This window comes from Aphelocoma coerulescens, chromosome 19, assembly GCF_041296385.1.
Source record: "Aphelocoma coerulescens isolate FSJ_1873_10779 chromosome 19, UR_Acoe_1.0, whole genome shotgun sequence".
Lineage (NCBI taxonomy): Eukaryota > Metazoa > Chordata > Aves > Passeriformes > Corvidae > Aphelocoma > Aphelocoma coerulescens.
The window spans coordinates 10272837-10287441 of NC_091032.1; the positions used below are offsets into that span (position 1 = coordinate 10272837).

At 48.0% G+C, this 14605-nt stretch overlaps 1 protein-coding gene across 13 annotated transcripts in view; it reads right to left on the minus strand.

Moving 5' to 3' along the window:
* The window catches only part of MSI2 (musashi RNA binding protein 2), a 212461-nt gene extending 199395 nt beyond the window's left edge, over window positions 1-13066 (minus strand). For all 13 annotated transcript variants that reach the window (XM_069033636.1, XM_069033634.1, XM_069033631.1 and 10 more), the window contains exons 1-5: window positions 12977-13066; window positions 12765-12805; window positions 12555-12636; window positions 12097-12181; window positions 7830-7871 (exon numbers count right to left, since the gene is read on the minus strand). In XM_069033636.1, coding sequence (XP_068889737.1) covers window positions 7830-7871; window positions 12097-12181; window positions 12555-12636; window positions 12765-12805; window positions 12977-13038 — 312 coding nt within the window. In that variant the 5' untranslated portion in view covers window positions 13039-13066. The remainder of the gene's footprint in view (window positions 1-7829; window positions 7872-12096; window positions 12182-12554; window positions 12637-12764; window positions 12806-12976) is intronic.
* Between the last annotated feature and the right edge of the window lie 1539 nt (window positions 13067-14605).

Here is a 14605-nt window from a genome sequence, read left to right on the forward strand (position 1 = left end):
ACAGCTCAGGCTCAGAGCAGGGAATCGCACCAACACAGCTCTGAACATAAATGACTGATAACACAGCCAAAAGCAAAACTAAACGGGCGTTTCACTCGTTCAGCAAGCACTGCAGAAGAATCCCTGGCAACATCCCCTTCAGCAACACCTTCTTCTAGCAGTGCAACAAACACCAAACCTGCCAGTGCTGAGGGCTTGCAGCTGGCAAGCTTTTGCCACAAACCAGGCCTGGACTTGAGCAACATCTCCCAGTCCAGTGGGATTCACGGATACTTAGGACAAATGCTCAGCTCCTTGCAACCTCTTTTCACACCACACCACATTACCCTTTGGGAAGATTTCTGAACAGTGTTTATTCAGCAATTGGGTAAAGCCTCCCCAGACTCTCTATCCAGCAGGCGTTCTCTTTCCACCAACATTCAAGAAGCTTAAAGTCTTGTCGGCTCTTCACAGTTCCTATTTTAAATAAATCAAAACTTCAAAACACTTCTTCACCCTCTGCTCCTCACCTTCTCTTTGATGGAAAACTGACCCACAGAACAACATAAAGATGAGCTCTGAGTCAGGAATACTAAAACACTGATTAAAACAGCACAGCACAGGTTTGGGAGCACTACAGAAGAATTCTGTACCCTCTAGGCCACGCCAGCACTCCCAGGGACCCAGCCCTGAGCCAGGAGGACTGGAGCTGCACCAGGACCCACGTGCTCAGCCAAGTAGCCTTGCTCAGCCCCATCTCAGAGCTGTGTCGCACACACGAAGGAAAATAAAACTAAGGGGACTTAACAACTTCAAACCCTGGGAACTACTTAATTCACCAGATATTAGTTTCTTTCCCCCACCCCACCATTTTTCCCTCCCACCTGCCAGGCCACCTCATTACTGTCACTCTGCATCAGTTCTTGCTACAGTAGTTTTCTTGGACCTTTGCCCCTTCAGTCAGCTTGAAACCTCTTCCCTATTGTACATCAGAGTCAATGGGAAATTAATGCAAGTCTTTGCTGGGGGAGGGCAGGGCAGAGGCAGCGACGCTTTCTGCTGCTGTCAATACTTCTTTTCCTTCACCCTTCCTGCCACATACACTTCACCAACATATTAAGGAGCCTTGTCTGCATTTCACTGTGCTCGCTGAGCTCTCTGGGACTATTCCTCATGTGCAGAATTGCATAAGCCTTAGCAGGGTCCTTCTTTATAATACAAAGTTGCCAAAGGACAATCTTAATTTAAGCCTACTCAGTCACAACAATATACCCAGCTGCTGAAGTCCCGGCACAGGGAATGATTAAGCAGGGGAGAACAACTTCCCAACATTCTTCAGATTTTCTCTGCACTCAAAAAACAGAAGAAATACTTTCAACAGGAGAGTAGTAAAATGCCAAAGTTTAGAAGTAACTTATTAATACCGCATGCTGATCTGACTACAAAGATTCACGGTAACTTTCAAATTACTCAGCAAACCGCAATTTCTACAGCAATAATATTGTAAAAATCATAGGCCACGTTGAACACTACTCACATAGTTTACAGAATTATTCCAGTGACTAAGGCAAACAGAATGCGTGATTTCAGGGCTAGAGACTAAATTAGGCTTCAACAATGATTTTTTTTTTGAAGTCTGATGTTACACTGACCTTGTAATCAGTTTTTTGAGAAACAGCAGATTAGTATTTTCTTGTGAGTGAGATCCTGTGGTGGAGGGGGGGGGAATATGATAGAGATGAAACTGCCTATCTCTGAAGGAGAAGCGATGGAACTGACCATATACAAAGTACTGTCAAACACACAAAGTAATCTTTTAATCTTTTTCTGCTACAGGCTTCACAGTTCAACAAAGCATTTAATAATGTGCTTTGAGTCCATGCTGATTCAGCAAAGCACTTACCCACATGCTTATGCCAACTTAAGTATATGCTTAAGTGCTTTCACACAATAGGGGCAGAGAAGATTCAAGCCCTGAGATGAACCATTTTCTGAAACAAATCATTTTTCCCTAAGATGACTGACTATTTACAGCTTCCCTTCACTTTATAGCATGACCCAAAATGTGTTGAAAGAGAACACTAAAATACAACTGAAAAGTCAAGTAACTGTTGGGAACAGCAAAGACTCAAAGTACAGCTTAATGAACTAGAATTGTTCTTTTTCCCTTCTCAGCACAATACGCATCTTGATGCACACACCCCACCTCACCCTGTTTCAGTAGCTCTCCTCTAAAAATAAGTTCCAAGTTCCCTTAATGCTTTGGGTTTCACAACATTTATGAGACTATCACCAGAGTCAACAGGCTAAAAAAAGAATCCATTAGCATTAACTGGCCTGTCACTGGCAGTGACAAATAAATGAATTTGATGGTTTTAGATCAGTCATTAGTAGACCTACCCCCGGGCTGATAAAGGCTCAGCACTTTGCAGAGGAGATGTACTCAATCTGGAAGCAGAGAGGGATGCACAGGGGTGTCAGCATGCTGCTCTCCTTCCATTTCCCTGACCTCCCTACCTCGGAACCTTTCCTAGCATATACAAGTGCACAGAAGTCACCTGGTAGATGCCATTAAAAATAATCCAACAATATAGGAAAACAGAAAAAAAGTAGAACCTCCTTTTAAAAAACGTCCCATGTTAGACAGTGCTCAATTTTAATTTTTAGTTAGCAGTATGTCAAAGGGAAGGAAAGTACATTAGGACTATTCTTAACATGAAAGATGTCCTTAGGCAATGAGAATGGAAACACAGACATTTTAACAAGTACAAGACAGTCTGTGGGGATTCAGGACAACATGAACAATCTACCTGAGTGATTGGGGAGAAGAAATAAATGTTTACATCTCCAAAAAACAACAGTTACAAAAATCCAGCTCAGCTCTTGTTTCTGACAGAACTCACTGCACTCCACAGAAGGCCCTGCACAACCCCGTTTTCCTCTGGCTGCAGCATCCAGGGACAGCGATCACCCTCTGCCTCACCCGCACCGCAGAGAGCACAAACCCCAGCCCAAGGACAAGGGGTTTCAAACCCTGATCCTCCACTACCTGGAGCTGGGTTCATCAGCCAAGACTCAGACTCTGAAACTTTTCCATTGGACCATCCAATGCCAGAGGGAAGCAAATTCTAGGAGCAGCTTACCCTGGACAAGGGATTCACATCAAGGTTAGTTGAACAAGACACCCAAACAGTGGCTGTGGACCACCCAAAGAAATGTCCTACACTATCTGGGAAGGACTTCACACTACTCTGCACGCAGATGATACCACAATTATTATCAAGCTACACATCAATGCCTGATGCCAAGAGAAGGAAATACTTCCTCTCTTACTCCACCCAGACCTGCAAATGCAGGGGAATCTAGAAAGAATTAAAAAAAAAAAAAAAAATCATTGGGGAAAAAAGGTCTGACCTTGCCGCTCTTTACAGCCTGGTGGGGAAGGAAGGGTGGCAGGGAAGGAAGAATCCTGAGTTCTGCTACTGTGTCCAGTTCACATTCTTTTGGGGGAAAAAAAAGAAACTTCAAAGTCTACCTAGTATCTAAAACAAGATGGGAAGTAGTAGGACTAACCTGGAGGAGTTTACAGGCAGAAGCAGGGGAGGAAACAAACAGAACTCTTGATTTTCAAGGTCCATCATTTGCTTTGGAATAAAATCTCTCCCTGCTACTCTGTCTGAGGCTTATCAGACAGCCAAGGGACGCAGACACCCCACCCACAGTTAACTTAATTGGAATCAGACATCTAAATCCACTGGTTAGCTTTAAAAAAAATCCTAGGTTGGCCTGGGTGTTATTCCAAAAGGGCATGCCCTCCATTTGCTGCTCTGGAACAGGCAGCTTCACATGGCTTTAAAACCAGCAGCGTCTCACATGAAAGGAGAGTTGTTGACACTGCTTCTTGTCCAAGAAGAAGGACCAGATGTGCACAACTGCTCGGAGCTCACGTGCCCAGCCAGACAGGAAACCAGGCTGGCCACGGGCATGGCCGGCACCATGTGGGTACAGGGACTGGCTGGGGCACAGAGGGGCCAGGACAGTCCTGCACTGACCGCTGTGACAATAACACATCTAATAAAGACATCGGTGTCCTGCATCCCCAGCCCATTACCAAACAAAATACCTCCCTCACCCAATGAAGTCCTTCTGCTGTTTTGTGACCAAATGGCCACCAGTGTTCTGTACCCAATCCACACAGACTAAACCCCAAATTAAAATAGGCAGTGGCCACCTGCACTCAGGGTCACCAGCAGAAAGGGCACCTGGTGCCAGCCCACACTAGTGATCCACGGGAGCAGCTCCAGCAGCAGCAGCTACCCTGCCTGTTTTATTCCAGGAAGGCTCCAGACCACAGCCAGCAGGGCACATCCGCAGTGCTCATTATGCCACACACCTTACTACAAACAGCTCCAGCTTGTTGAACTGGGAGCAATTCCCAACCACACACATTATGCCCCTGTAGTAAGGGCAGGAAGAACGAGCACCTCAGTCCCACCCTGGAGGAACCTGAGCACAAAATACACCTCCCTGGGCAGCCTCACTAACTGTAAACTCTGGCTGAAGTTTTACCTGCCTCTGTTTCATACACCGCTCTGCACAACAAAGCATCCAAATTCCTAAACCAAGGACATTTTCATGGCCAAGGAGTTACTTCATTGACCGAGGCTGCTGTCCTTTCGTTCTTCAGGTTTGTTTTGTTTTTTTAAATAAATCCCCAAGGCAGAGGCATGAGGGAGGAAATTGCTTACGTTTGAAAATATCTAATGAACATGTTAAATTGGATAAGGCTTCTCCAACCTAACAGAGCAGGTAACATCAGGAATGGCATGGTATATATAGTAAAAAGCCAAATTATTGCAGTCTTCAATATTCAAAAGGGGGTACAAAACTACTGGCGCCCCATCACTGCTGCTTTTTAAGGATTTTTTAAGTCAGCAGAGTTATAAATGATCTCCTTTTACAGAGTGCCTTCCAGCACTTGGAAGCAAGACAGATTTTTATCAAGGAACAGCAGCCCCAAGGAAGGAGATACATATTCACCAGAACCCAAAGGAGTTAAACCCTGCAGCAAATTTCCTAAAACAATGGCTTCACTTCGTCCTGGCCTTCCCAAGGAGAGCAGGATTACACATCCTGGTAATCCACTGGAGGCAATCAGCGAGGATTTTCTGCGAGGGTCATTCTAAGGAAATCAGGGAAGAATGCTAGGCTGTTACAACCTGCCACTGCTTGCTCAGGAACCAATTTGCATCACCAGAGAGGTGTCAAACCACGGAGATGGGGTTTAAAAAGCCCGAAAGAAAGCGTTTTACAGGGCTAGGGTTTGAAAGGGCAGGGCTGGGCAATTACTGTGGATCAGGAGGGGAAGGAACAAGTGAGCGTGAGCCCGCAGGAGCAGCGCAGGAGCAGCACGGGCACAGGGGCTGGCAAAGGCAGTGGCAAAGCTCAGATGTGCCCACTGAGGAGTTAATCGCGCTGAGGAGGGGAAAAAGGGCTTCTTAAGGAAGGACAGGGATGGATGGAAGGGAGCCCGAGAAGGGGGAATGCATCCCCAGCCTTGCTTCCACCTCAGCCCCCATCAGTGCCAGGAAAATCACAGGAAAAGAAAAAAACCAAAACAAATCCCCATTTTGCTAAACATACCAGGAAGGAAGATTACTCAGGAAAAAAACAAACAAAACAAAAAACAAATTCTCCCCTTGCACCTAGAGAGAGACAGAGACATTTCATTAAATGCCATTAATCTCCACAGACCCAAGCATTAGCTAGTTAATTAGACTAAAGTACAGTCACATTTTAACGCTGAGCATTCGCTATTCAACTGGGATAAATGAGCAACTAAAGTCCAAAACCTTAATTCAGCATCTAATTAAAAAAACAGAAAACAAAATATCCAGATTATGAAATGCTTGCCAGAATAATACATCATAATTGATGTAAAATCTGCTCTTTATTGCATCTGATTTTCTCCAGTCTCCAAATTAGGCCGTTTTCAATCTTCAGATTTTTTTTAAGTGCCCCGTAGAAATCCCAACACTTCAGAAAGGATAAATGTGTAAAAAGTAGCAACAGACACTGCTGACCTCTCCAGAGAGAGCGAGCTCCTGCTAAGAGTGGAATTTGACGTCCATTCCAGCATTCGCCCCACACTTGAAAGATGTCTGTTACCAAAAACCAAGGGAAAAAAACCCCTACGTGTAGAAAAACAAAATCTCCTTTGTCAATACGACCTGATTTTGCATTCTTTAACACAAAAATTTAACTCACTAGTATCCTCGATGTAAAACATGTCCTGGTTTTTTTAACTGTTAGAGAAGAAATCACATGGGATAGCTTAACAGCTCTGTTGTAAGCATTACAGACTTCTCCAAATAACACTGTAGAAACAGTAGAAACTGGCACTGAAGACAGTTTAAAATGCCAATTAACCTTTAAAAGGTATTGGGAAGGGGGATAGGGACATCAAGCACAAGATCAAAATCCTGGTAACTTTCAATTGTATATTACAGACGGCATCCACCCAACAACATAATCCAGAAGCCCCACACGCTATAAACTCTTTGCTCAATGCAGAAGCAAGCCAGGCACGCTATTATTCACCAGTTAGTTATTAGATATGTCCTAGGAAGAAAAGAACCTCTAAACATTTGCCCACATTAGTCTGGTTTAAAATTCTGTGAGCAGGCTATTGGGGTTTGTTCTTTTTCTTTTTCTTTTAAAGAACTCCCTAGCACCTCTCCAGTGCTATTGCCTAGGAGTTCTAAATGGCACAGGGCTTTTCCTAGATGCCTGTTTTGTGCAATATTTAACGTCATGGTTCAACACACACAGTTACACTGCTTGCTTTCATGAGGGGCTGTATGCAGTAACAGTTCAGGCAGTTGGTCAGCTAGTTTCCCACCACCAACTTTAAACCACTTTTCCTTACTGACTTGCATCTACAACTTTGCAGCCTTTTCCTCCCATTTTTACCTGAAGACTGAAGTAGCCCAAGATGACAAGTGTGCACACAAGTGCCATACATCAGTTAAATTAAGTTTTTCCAATAGACTCTCAAAAACAAATTTTAAAAAGTCAATTACAAAAGTTTTCTTTCAGCCTCTGGCTTTCAAAATTCACACGCTGCAAGTTCAGCTTTGAGACTGATTTGTTTTCATTAGGCACAACCTAAAGAGCAACAGCCACTTGTATTCCACAGGCAGCTCCTCCAGGAGAAATGGCACCCAGTGGCATTTGGAGGGAGCGCACAGGCAGCAGCATCCGTGTCCCTACACCATCCCCGCGCCACTGCGAGCACTGGCCAACACCATAGCCAGAGGCCACTGCTCCAGCCAGCCTGACCAGCTGGACGCTCACATCTCACTGTTCCCCTGCTCTTGCAGAACAACACCCCGAGGCCCCCAGAGCCTCATCGGAAACTTGCCATCCAAGGCTTACACACAACTCCGCACACATCTCTCGAGTTATACAAAAGAAAATTTGCAAACAATGAAGGCAGAGATATATCCCCCATCCATCACAACCACAGAACTAAAAGCTCAGCTCAAAACAAGCCTGAAGCTTGCACTTAATCCAAACACTCTTCATAAACACCAGGCACAACACCCTGCACAGAGCAGCTGTGCGGGGCTGCGGCAGCAGCTCCAGCACCGGTCCGGCCGTCCAGCCCGACTGACCAGCTCTGCATGGACACGGAGCAGCCTCCTGGGCCACAGCCACAGACTGATCCCCCCGAGAGCAGCACTCGGCTTTAAAAGCTTTCATTGCCAATTCCCCGGCTGAAACCCGAACTGCCTGGCAACAATGACTCTCTGTGTGCCTAAAATCCTATTATCGATCCTCCCACTTACCTTGGGCTGTGCTCGTCGGGGAAACGCAACTTTAGGGTCAATCTGAGGAAAAAGAAAGGGGAAATCAACAGGATAGCTTTGGTTGTCATTTTATATTATTTTGATTTTAAATCACTGAATTATTAATCCCTCATTTCTCAGGCTTGTAATTCAGCACACCGGGTCATTCAGAGCTACTCTGGAAACTATAGGTCACAGTCTGGGTTTGTCTAGGGAGTTTGGCAGGGGCAGGGAGATGGAAAGAGAGGAATAAAACATCTCTTCTGCACTTCTCCTCCATCATCATCTGGGCAGCAATCCCTGTGGGTGCTCAGGGAGCTCTGGATCAGTCTCTGGGTGCTGCCTCTACCACCAAAACTGCGTGTAGAGGATTATCTGCATGCTCTGGATGTTGCACAGAAAGAGGGCCAGCATTCCTGACCAACATCTTAACTTGGTGGCTTTGACACCTGCACCTTCCTGCAGTTGGGTTTGGGGTTACTTTTTTCTGCTTTGTTTTGTTAACTGACAAGCAACACCACACAAAAAAAGAAAGTCAAAACCAAAGTAAAATTATTCCCATTTCAATTATTAAAACTGAAAACACTTGAAGGACTAGATCTCCTTCATAATAATATGCCAAATTGATCTGATTTACTCACTCTCAAAGAAAATATGTGATCAATGGAAAACTCCAAAGAGGAATTTCTGGGATGGGGTGGGAAGGGAGGAAAGCAAGTTACAAACGAGTTTCATGTATGTAAAATATACAGGCATTTAAACCAGAAGAAAACAACGTCTTAAAAAAGGTTTTCCATTAAGGAGTTATCTGAACTATCTATGAATGAAGCACATCAACAGAGACAAAAAGAAAGGGGAAAAAAAATCCTTGCTTTACCCCCCGCCCTGTTTTAAGATGCAGCGTTGGCTCCCCTTGCGCTGCATGAATTAGCGCATCCCCTCTGCATTCCAAAACGCTCATTCTGCACCCTCACACACAACTTCCACATAGGTCATCTCTAAAAAGGGACTCCACTCCCATTCAAAATTACTTGAAACCAAAAAGACACCACCGCAGATGCAAAGAAATGGTACCCAGTGGTGTTTGGAGGGAGCACGCAGGCAGGAGGCTGGATGTAAACAAAAACATCAGATCTTTTAACAAGTGCCCCCTCTAAATCACAGTAAAACGCCTGTGTGCTGCTGGTTTCACTTCTGGTTCTCAGGCAGCACCTGCACACAGACATCTTCTACATAAGGGGTCTGGAAAAGCATGTTTTTAAAAGTACTAGATCCTGCCTAAACCGTACAACCTGCAACTGCTTTCAGCGTTGTCCTTGCCTGTATAACCAACTGATGCCACTAATGCTGATTGTGTTAAGCATATTCAGAAGGACAAGCTTTCTTTTAGAGTTTGGATTTGGCTTTTATTGTGTTCCCCCCCCCCGCCCAGGCGAACCCTGATGAGGAAGAGGAGATGTTTCCATTTGGTATTGTTATTCCTGTGGTGATAAATATTCCTGTCACTGCTAAATAACCTCTCCTAAAAACCAGTTTTGCTCAATTAATTTGTCAAAATGGGAAATATCGCAGATGTTTGATGTGCAACTGATAAAGTGATTTGCCTCCATCAGATACAAGTATCGTATCTTTTTTAGGACACACCTGAGAAATGAGCGATTACATGCCACTTTATTGTTCAAAAAGCATAGAAAGTAAAATTATTTATCTAGAAAGCTAACCTTTTCATAGAGATTAACATTATCTACAGATATATTCAGCACTGACTAGGCATTTGTCTACTGGGGAAATACAACAGGTACGGATTTTCCACAGCGATACCCAAAGGTGGAAAAATATGCACGTTTCTATATTTGCTCCAAAACTACACGTTTTCCCACCAAAGAACACCCGGCCCACCAGAGGGACATCACTGAAAAGTCCTGCTGGTAAAAAGCTGGGAAGGCCATTAAACTCCAAAGCAACACATTCATTTTTGAAGGTCAATTCAAAGAGCATGGAGTCCTTTGCACCACAGCGACAGATTTTCTAAAAGAACGGAATTTTCCTTCCCAAAACCTTTTGGATAAACACCATCAGCCTTTGAAGAGAAACACTAGCAATGAACGTGGCAAATCCATACCTTTTGCATAACCCTGTCAACTATTTAAACAACAACCAAAAAGAAAAAAAAAAAAAACAACCAAAAAAACAAGAACAAAAAACCAAAAAGAAAAAAAAAAAGTTCTACCAAAAAAAAAATTAGTTAGTTAGGTACAATTCTACTTACTGTATCTACAAATCCTCTAGGAAATGACTATAATACTATTTCTGATATGAATGGCCATTACCTAAACAAAGCTTTTAACGTAACTGTAAACAAGAGCGACGTTTCCATGCCAATACCCAACCGATCTGCCTCCTGTGCTGAACGTTGAAACAGAGTCAAATGCCTTGTTATACTGCACAACAGTTACTACAATACTCTACAAATACACGCCTGAAAGGACCTGCCTGGCTCTATGCTTTACTTTTAAGCTGCATTACTGATTCTAAGGTCAATTTTGTATTTGGATTGATTCAACCATTATCACACAACCAAAACCGAGGCACATTTGCCCTGGTGAAGCTCTTCACCCCTCCCCCAGAGAAGAGCAAATTATACATTGCAGGGACTAGACTGTGATACAAGAAAAAAGCTGGGGGAGGACCTAATTATAGTCAGAAATATGACAGGGTGTCCTCCCATGATTTTTTTTTTTTAAACCCTCGTTCAAGATACTGTTTGCCTTTGTTCTTCTTATCTAAATTTATCTTTAAAAACACATAGAGAATATAGCTGTACATGAAAAGTCTGGTGAGTTTAATTTCAGGAGCACGGCTGAATCAGTTATCTTACCATATCTGATTAAACCTAAAATCAAATTATTAAGGCATGTGAAAGCATGGGCTTCGTGTTCAGGCAAGCCCAGCAGAATCTGTAGGTCAAATTAAAACACTAGATTCCACCTGCTTCTACAAGAGCTTTGGGCTTTTTGTTTCCATAAATTACATTTTTAAAAAATCATATCCTCATGTTTGCTCCCTGCTTCTCCTTCTCTTCATTTAACTATAATCTCGCACACACAGGCACCCATGAGATGTTGCAGCATCGAGACAGGATTGCTCCTACCACCACGCTCAGGTTAAAATAAAACCCTCAAGCCCCAGTACACAGACCATAAACCCCAGTGACAATAAGGACCACGCTCGATCTGTCCAGCAGAAGGTCTCTGCAGACAGTTCCACCAACACGAGCCTTCCCTTCCCAAAACACAGCCCCCTCCAGAGCCAGCAGCACCAGAGCTCTGATGACCTCTACCAGTGTCCTTCCCCCCTCCCCTCCCAGCTTTGCCGAAGCTGAAAACTACAACAAAGTAGGAGGCACAAAACTTCATCTTTTTGCATGGCCTTGATCACAGGGAGGAAACAGGGCCCAGAGCTGCACTTGCCCACTACCTTTTGTTTGACCCAACACTGAAAACACCATATCGGGGCAGGGGGCAAACTCAAGTGTGAAATTGTTTAAAAAAAAAATCAAAGAATTGTAATGTTTATTAAAAAAAAATAAAATAGATCAGCTGAATCTCACAAGCATTTTTTTCCTTATGCTATGCACTGGATACTGAGCGCAGCAAAAAAGCTCTGGAGAAACAACAACACATCAGGACTTGTGCTTCTCTACCACATCCACTCTCCAGCTCTTGCAGAGCTTCCCATAAATTACCGCGTGCATTTCGCAGGGGCCCTGCCATCACAGGTGAGGAGACCTCTCCAAAAAATGACTTTGGGAAATGACACGAGCAGCAGCTTTCACGGTTTGACAATAAGTCACTCCCACCTTGAAACGCGCTCACCAATACATAAATAATCAATCAAAAGAAGCACAAAGTTCCCTGCAGGAAGCATTCCGCAGCCCAACACAAAAAAAAAAGTTGGATTTTACTCCACAGCTTTTTCAATGTCACCGCTCAATAAAATATAAGGCCGGGGGAGGAGCCAGCGGTCGGTACGGGCAAATTCGGATTTCGGAAAAAAAAAAAAAAAAAAAAAAAAAAAGTTACCGCTTTCGGTAAGTTAAAAGGCAAAGTCTAGAAAAAATATAAAGGAAAAGCCGAGCCATGCAAGGTCCCGGTTCAATGACAGCCTGACACCGCCCGCGACACCGGCCCGAGCGGGGCTCGGAGCGCTCGGGTCGCGTCCCCGCCGTGCCGGGAAGGGCGGCCGGGCAGCCCCACGCAGCACCTACCGTCTTGGAGTCCAGCTCGTGGTGCGGCTGAGCCAGGACTTTGTCTACACTCGCCGGATCCGCGAACGTAACGAACCCGAAGCCTCTGCGAGAGACAAAGAGCGAGGGGATGGCGGGGGGGGGGGGGGGGGGGGGGCGGTGATGAGAATTAGAGCCAAAGGGAGAAGTCATAAAAATAAACCGCTGCGTCCCCCCCCCTTCCTCTCCACTCCCCCGAAGCCTCCGGGTGCAGGGGGCGGCCGGCCCCGACCCCCGGCCCCTCTCCGGCTCCACCGGCCGCTTTGTTTCCTGCTCCGGGCTGGAGGGATGCGGGCGGGGAGAGCCCTCCCGCAGCGCCCCACGAGTGGGGTGGGATGCGGGGGTGGGATATTGGGGTGGGATTGGGGGGCGCGGGTCCACCCGCCCCGACGGCAACTCGCGAAGTTTGTCAGCCCGAGCGCGGTGGGCGGCGGTTTTACCTGGAGCGCTTGGTGGTGGGGTCCCGCATGACCATACACTCCCTAATTTCTCCGAATTTGCTAAAATAGTCTCTAAGGCTGTCTGCGGAGAGAGAGCAGAGAGGGAGAGGAGGGTCAGGGATGGGGGGGCGCGGGCAGGGCCCGGCGCGGCGGGACGCGGCCCACGCGGGGCGGGACACGCGTGGGGAGGGGGCGGCGGGCGGGGGTTACCTGGTGAGGTTTGCCAGCTGAGGCCGCCGATGAACATCTTGCTGGAGGGAGAGAGCAGAGCGGAGTTGAGCGCCGGTGCGGGATCGGCCATTTTGACGGGGCAGCTCCCGGCGGGGCGGAGGGGCGCGGAGCGGAGCGGCGCGGAGCGGGGCGGGCCCGCCTGACCGCCCCTCGCCGCCGCGCTCCGCGCCCCCGCCGCCCCGCCGACTTACCCGGGGTCGTGCTGCGCCTCTCCGGGGCTCCCCGAGGTAGCCTGGCTCCCGTCCGCCTCCATGGCCGCGCCGAGCGAGAGCCCCTGAGAGAACCCCCCCCGCCCGCCCAACCCGCCCCCCCCGGCCCGGCTCCGGCTCGGTTCGCTCCGCTTGCTTTGCCCCTTTTTCCCTTCCCCCCTCCTCCTCCTCCTCCTCCTCCCTCCGCTACCGGAGGATCTCACTGGAGAGGCGCTGGGGCAGCAGCCAGATCCGTCACACGTGGGATCGGCTTAGCTCAGCGCCGCGCCGGCGCTCCCTCCCCCCGCCGCCATCCTCCCCTCCCTCCATCCCGCCCCTCCCTCACGGGGGCGGAGCCTCCGCCGGCGCGTGGCCCCGTGTGACGTCACCGTGACGTCACCGCGCCCTCCCCGCGCGCGGCCGCCCCTCACGCGTGTCCGTGACACCCGGGGCTGCCCGCCCGACCCCACCGACCCCACCGACCCCACCGACGGGTGGCTCTTGCGGCTGTCCTCTGCCGGCCTCCCACCCCGCGCACGCAGGCGGGCGGCAGGGAAGAATTCCACGGGCTGGAAAGTGCCTGCTAGGTGTCCAGGAAAGGAAAATTAAATTTTAGGGTCTCGGGAAGAATTCGGGCGTCACTGAGAGGTGTCATTTATGCCTCCACCAAGCCTGGGCATCGCACCCACGCTGCCCTTGTCACCGCCTGGACCCTGCGAGCACCCCGGGTTGAACTGCAGCTCTGTAGGGCTGCTGAGAGAAGGGCGGCTGGGGCCCGGTGCTCGCACACCCTGCGGCTGCTGCACCCCCGCGGCCCCAGCTCCCTGTGCCGCCAGCTCCCGGGGCTCCTTCACATCCCACTGCCCCTGCATTCCCGGGCTTCAGCATCCCCGTGTCCCTGCTTCCTGTTGTCCCCACATCCCAAGGCTCCAGCAGCGCCACTGAACCCCGCGGCCCCACAGGCACTGCCCGGCCAGCGTTTCCCCTCGGCTCCTGCATTTCCCACTCGGCGTTTGACCAATGCTTCGCAGTGTCAGGCAGGGGCGGCGGGATGGGGCTGCCAGGTATTGGTGTAATTATCTAAGGTGAAAGCAATCAGGTTCGCCTAAATTAAGGAGCGCTGGCGGGAGCATGGGCCGCCTGCTCAGTGGGACTGAGCCACGTTGCCCTACATTTTCAGAGACATCCATGGATTTTGAATTCCTCCGCTTGCCCAGCACCGAGCGTCTCCCAACCAAAGACCTCCCAGCTCAGCAGCCAAGCCTGCAAGAGCTATTTTGGGGTTACCAACTATTTCCAGCTCAGGGATTATAGTATTTTTTACTGGGGCTGGGGAAGTATGTGGATGTACTTTCCAGCAGGGACTAATGAACAAGGTGGGAATGTGGATGTGTGCAGGGCTGGGAGGTCAGGCCCACTGGAGAAACACTCCTCCTCGTGCTGTGCTGCTGACCACTGTAAAATGGGATATAATTCCCTTTATTGGGTTTGTTTTGCCATGAAGTGCTGAACTCTGGCTCAGCAGTGGGGCAGGCTCTGCTCCTCCAGAGTGGGCAGGGAAAAGGGGCTGACCTGGCCCTACCCCAGCAGGGTGAGCAGCACCAATGTGCAAAGGAAACGGATGGGGAGGAT